We start from the raw sequence: 6,000 nt of genomic DNA, 5'->3' as shown, positions 1-6,000 counted from the left end.
CCGCCATGTTGGAGGGCCCACTGGCGCCGGCTGCTCCCATAGGAAACAATGGGAAGCGATGTGATTTGTAGTATTTATTGCGATGTAAACGCTCCTCATTGCTGATTGGCACTCAACTTTCTTAGGAACAGGCGTGCTTATGTATTCCAAACGTGCTTCAGCCGTGTTCCTGTAGTTTTTAATGGTAATTGCCTTCTTTTTCTTCTCCGCTGCCTGTATTCCAATAGGGGGTCTAACTGTCGTGCACAGGGCGCATACGCATGAAGGTGAATTTGGTCAATGTCAACCTATAAAATTAATTATTTTTGCTCAGGAAGGTTTCACACTGTTTCTTATTGTAAGGTACTTCCGTTTTTATATTTGTTTGTTTGTTTTCGTTTGTTGTTCGGTTTTCGTGTGGTGTTCCGCGGTTCTCGTTCGTTATTATGTGGTTTGGTATTGTACGGTTCTCGTTTGACTTTTTCCTTTATCGTATTATGCTCTAGGGGTGTCTCTGTGTGTATTCTGCAATAAGACCTCGATCCTTATTCTGAAGGGGCTCATATATATATTTTATTCACCACATCACCACCAGCAATATGGGGTGGAGTATAGACCCTGGCGATGAAACTCCCCATTCCTCATCTTAAAATAACGTTATTGTCACGAGTGCTTTGCAGTTGTTCAGCTGTCAGCGTATTTCATTACAGCAATTCGAAGCGCTGTGCACGAAGAGCATGCTCATGCATGACTTATCACATACGCTGTAGGAGCGACTGCACATACGAGGTTAACACAGCAGTTTATTTACTTCCACCGTACCTCACAAATTAAAAGAACAGTGGAACAAATTGGCATATTGGCGCAGGTTCCTCATCCGCTTCTTCGGCACAGCTGAGCGACTGTGAGGGGAATCAGCAAGCACAAGCGCATTGTTTATAGAAAATACATGGCCTTGAGATCTGTAGGAGCAGCCACAAATACTTTCTTAGTACGTAATGACACCAGCGAAGCAGCAATGCAAACAAGTCAGTCAATGCAAGTCAATGCAACGAGTTCAGATGCATGCGATACGAACAAACAGGTTTTTCCTCAAAATAAAGACCTTACCTGCGAAAAATTATCCCTCTTTCTCTGTCCGTGTGAAGTGTACTCAAAGCTGCAACAAACTGGTATGACATGCCCTTTAGTTTGAAATAAATTTTAAAAAATACGGGCAGCCCCGCTTGAACTAAATGCAGACGACAGAATGCGTTGGGCCCACCAATATGGCAGCCGGTGACCACGCTGTGGAGCACCCTATGCGCGATCCAGCCTATACTATACAGATCAGTGATCCTATCCGCGGCGCAGTAATATTTTGAGAGCTGACAGACTAGATTTCTTTTCCTCCTTAAACACGACTACAGATCCCAGAGGGTTTTCGAGAAGATCATAGAGGTTTTAAGGGACACTATTCGTGAAATAGTTGAAAAATAGTTTTGTAAGCGCAACCTGAACCTCATTTCCAAGGCCCAGTGTGCTTTTCGTTCCGTACAATTCACGATGCACACCAATATTGTGATTCTTGAACAATAAAGTATACATATTTGAAGAAAAAGACAGGAAACGGTCCCCGAAATTTCGTTATAGGCATAAAATTCAATTTCGGAGAAATAGGCCAAAAAACTCCCGACTTAGCGCCCAGACGCAGGAAGCCTAAGGTGAAGTCCAAAATCGAAATCGAAACCTGAGCATGTATTCCTCGTGGCCATCGTAAGCATCAACAAATTATCCTAACAACTGGTCATATCCTTTCATTATACGTAATCACTGATCGAATATACTTAGCGAGGCTAGGAGAAACATGGGAACTCCCGATGACGTCATCTACTCTCGATCAAGGCTTATTTATCGTACCAAAGAAAATAAATATTTTTTAGACCGCAGTAGCACTTTTAAGTGCTCACCTAGGCAGAACCTAAAAACAATGCAAACATATTACGTAATATACGTACGAAAGAATAGAACATTAATTTATTCGAATCAAAGGTATGCAATATACATTTGTACAGTATCACAGTCATTTTGGAGGCATTACTTCATACCTCTCACATATTATCTCTATCGGCATAACAGTCATCACAGAAAAATTTTTATGAAACGATTATGGGCCTCGGTGTTTAATGTCGGTTGTCGACGGCTGTTAGAAGAGCTGCCGTCATCTCAACTATGATGGGCGAAAGGCGTTGCTTCAAGTCAGTTATGCCATCAATTGATTCCGTGATTGAACGGGGCAGGAGATGAAGTTCGACCAGGAAATGGAGCATGTTTCTCCACCTGGCGATGACGTAGGCGTCCTTCAGTGAAGCGCGAAATGTGAGCTGCTCACGACTGTCGATGGTTATGATCGCCTCGCGATCTTCCGCCTTAGAGCAACTTCCAGCGTCGTCCTTTCAATGACCAAGGCACAAACAAGTTGTCAATCGTCAAACAGATAATGCAAAATAGCCAGTCCAAGTCTGTAATACTAATGATTCCAATGACCATTGAGCCAGAGCCGTATATTAAAAGGGAGTCTGGCCATTGGGAGGAGTCACAAAAAGAGGCTCGACCTGTCAATCACAGTTTCGCTCCTCTGATTGGTTTGCTTTTTACCAAGGGGGTCGCCATGACACCATACTGCCACACAAAATGGCGACGAAAACAAACACAGTGAAGCGGGGATTTCATGGCAAAAAATTTTCACAGACTAACCTGATTTTACGCTGCAAATGTACATCCTAATATAAATTTCTCGGAAATCAGTTTCAACTTATGCTCATCCATCGATATCCAACTGAAAATAATACGTTTTGTCGCCGGTGTTAGGCCTAGTGAACACGGCGATCACAACGAAATCATAACAGAAACGGCGCTGTGCTGTACAATCTTATATTTAACAGCTGGATTTCATGGATATAAACATTCTTGCCTCTTATATTCCAACTATACATGTAGATTTGTTTAAAAATCATAACGACAACAGAACGTGTCCCAGCAGGTGGTTCTGCCGGCAGCGGTACAACGACGGAAGCAGACAATTCCCGACGTGCCTTACGCTCCCTAGGTGGCGCTTATCAAATTTGCACCAACAATTCACTACTTTTGCAGATTGCGAGTGGTATCCATTTCAATCCAATCCAATGCACTTGCCACCCACAATGGCGCTGCCCATGTTGGATAGGGGGGGGGGGATAGTGACGATAGGCTGATTGATAGCGCCCCATATTTCAAGACTTCATTGGTCGGAAAGATGAAAAAGTGGGTGGAGCTTCAGGTATAGGCATGACCCATTAATGGCCAGGCTCCCTTTTAATATACGGCTCTGCATTGAGCATGCTCGTAGCGTCACCAAGCATGTAACGTAGCAACTTTTCAAGGAGCATTGAAAAGCATATCTGACATAGTTGACACGTTAAACGCTTTGTAGCCACTGGTTTCAATGATCATTGAACAGTGCCCGTGTGATGGCCCCGGTACAACTTTGATTAAAAGTGGACACAGCATAATTCGAGAAACGCGCAGCACAAAAGATCATCAAGTATGTATCCAAGAAACGTAACAGGGTAATCCAAAAAGTAAATATCGTCAGGTTCAAAAATTGCGACACACACAAAAGACTAATGGTGAGCCACCGGAAATCCGAGACGTGGTAATATTCTTCAACCGAAAGCTTAAAGCGACGGTCCCATCCGGAAACCCATCTATGAAACCGATACCACAGTCTATCTGGCTAATGTTTTCATTCCAAAAGTGCTTAGACATTGAATACACGAATTTTAAGGATCAGCGCTGCCTCCGCGGCTGCAGAAGCTCCAGCGGTGTGACGTCACTCCGTAAGCGAAGGAGTGAGAGGGCGGCGCGCAGAGGAGGAAAGGCGCCGTCCAGACGCCCGGTAACTCTGAGACGGCCACGGCATTCCTTTTCTCGAAGGCGCGCCATAATTGGCCTGGTTACAGAATGACGTTTTCTCGATTTTCCAGAGAGGGAATTCCGGCATACCCTAAATCCGTCGTCTGCTCTTGTCATGTATTCCGTCGAATAAAAGTGAAACTACACCAGTATTTCGCGTGGGATTTTCGATACTGTGGTGAGTGGTCCGCGAGGAATTAAGTGACACTATAGTTCCGAAATCGACTGCAACAGTTTCTGGCTAAATGCATTGGCTGTGGGCGACTACAACAACGGGGTTTAAAAGCGCGTGAACAGATACGATAAATGCTTATCTGAAGGTGATCGTGGAGAAGTATATTAAGGTACTGTGCGCTTAAAAAATGTATCAGTGAACGATAAAATGTTTTCTTAATTTCTATAAAACTAAACAGTCTTTACTTCCTGGATTATTCTCGTACAATCCTACTATTCTCTTCTCTCTCTCTTCTTCCTTCATAGCCCTCTACATTTACGTACACGTTACTTTCCGCGCCCCTGTTATGAATGTAACTGGCACGATCATGGCTGTCAGACAGGTGCAAGACTGCTGCTGTGCAGAAATTTGTGCAGTGGCACACTCGGCTATTTTCTGGCCACTTTTCGGATACTTCATGGCGATCCAGTGGCGTCACTAGGGTACGCGCCACCCACAAATAATGAATCCCTTTCCATACCATGCGGTACTCGATAAGTAACAACCACACGCTGAAAAAAAGAATCAGGGTCTCGCAGGAAGCTCCCAGCGTTGTTTTTGGTGTCATCGCGCCGCAAAGAGGAAGCAGCGGTACTACTATATGTATAGTAAGCCTCGTCACCCGGTGTGAACCGCATCCCCTAGTGACGGCCTGACGCCTAAAGCCGAAGTGCAGTGCGTTCACTTTTGTCGTACAATCAGCATAATATGCTATACTTGTACGCCATTCAGATTGCTTGGCCCTCTTCTGCACAGTTGCGTCTATCATTGTGCAGCAGAAGCTTCCTCAAAGTCTCGCTGAAGTTGAGAACCACAAGTTCAAGTTGAGAACCACGGGGCTTGCAAGTTCTCGTGAACGCCGCGAAGAAAGCTCAGAAAGTCTTTTTTTTTTTTTTTTGGTTCGGCACATCTCCTGTCACAACGTCTAACATGTGCGTCTGTTTCCGCCGTCAATGTTCTCCAATGGCAAATTCTCGAACAGCGCTCGCATTATCAACAGACCTTCGGTACCAGAGTCTCCGGTCAGGAAATCCGGTGTCTCTGATGTTGCTGTTATTAAGACTCGCGAATAATTCCCAACCGATTCGGCTTTTTTGTACTGCCGAAGGTAATTTATTCCTCGAATGGCATGTCTGACGGACACTTCAAAAATTTACCGAACAATGAGAACGCACTGAACAGCGTAATACTGATCAAGGTAGACCGTATATCAGGCGATACCCAAGTGTATGACGTATTACCTCGGTGACATCTACTTCTAAGCCAGCAAAGAGGAGGAGGTGGAGTGCAGAAACTTCGGTTGCGTCGTAGACTGTAATCCTTTGTCCATCATAGTGACGTTTTGCGTTGAAGTAGACTGCCCACGAACATTCGTTCTTCCTTTCTTGCAACACCGACTCTTCCGCTATCACTGCAAGCCCTCCATTCCTGCACATAAACGCAAAGCTCATAGTGTACTGGCAAAAACTATGTTCAGTGGCGGATCCAAGGGGGGGGGGGTACATTGAATTTCCCCCTCTCCCCTCCTCCACTACGCGCTTCAACAAAGAAACCACCCCCGGCCCCAAATCCAGGGTCTTCGTCCGCCCCTGTCCCCCGCGGTTACTTCAATAGCTGCACATCACTGTCGCAGCGCAACATACAAGGGGCCTAGTTGACACAGATTTTTTATGGCCAAGTGGACATACTGTCGGGGAGAGTACTGCTAGATGACTAATTACTTAAAATTATTAACTTTTTAATTAGAGGCGTTCGGGGAAATGTGAGAATCGGAGCCACTCATTATGTAAAGTCACCCTCTTTTCTAAAGATCCATTCACCAAATGCTGCTACGCAAATGAGCCCCAAGTCGAAATCAAGCGCATCAAGAGGGC

At 44.9% G+C, this 6,000-nt stretch overlaps 1 protein-coding gene across 1 annotated transcript in view; it reads right to left on the bottom strand.

The window, feature by feature from the left end:
* Positions 1 to 1,977: 1,977 nt before the first annotated feature.
* LOC135396396 (ATP-dependent RNA helicase DHX30-like) overlaps positions 1,978 to 6,000 on the bottom strand; it is a 51,629-nt gene continuing 47,606 nt past the window's right edge. Inside the window, exons 17-18 of the mRNA XM_064627346.1 lie at positions 5,368 to 5,554; positions 1,978 to 2,411 (exon numbers count right to left, since the gene is read on the bottom strand). Coding sequence (XP_064483416.1) covers positions 2,142 to 2,411; positions 5,368 to 5,554 — 457 coding nt within the window. The 3' untranslated portion in view covers positions 1,978 to 2,141. The remainder of the gene's footprint in view (positions 2,412 to 5,367; positions 5,555 to 6,000) is intronic.

The sequence above is a fragment of the Ornithodoros turicata genome, chromosome 6 (genome assembly GCF_037126465.1).
Source record: "Ornithodoros turicata isolate Travis chromosome 6, ASM3712646v1, whole genome shotgun sequence".
NCBI lineage: Eukaryota > Metazoa > Arthropoda > Arachnida > Ixodida > Argasidae > Ornithodoros > Ornithodoros turicata.
The sequence above is the reverse complement of the archived record's forward strand: the minus strand, read 5'-3'. Positions and strand labels throughout refer to the sequence as shown.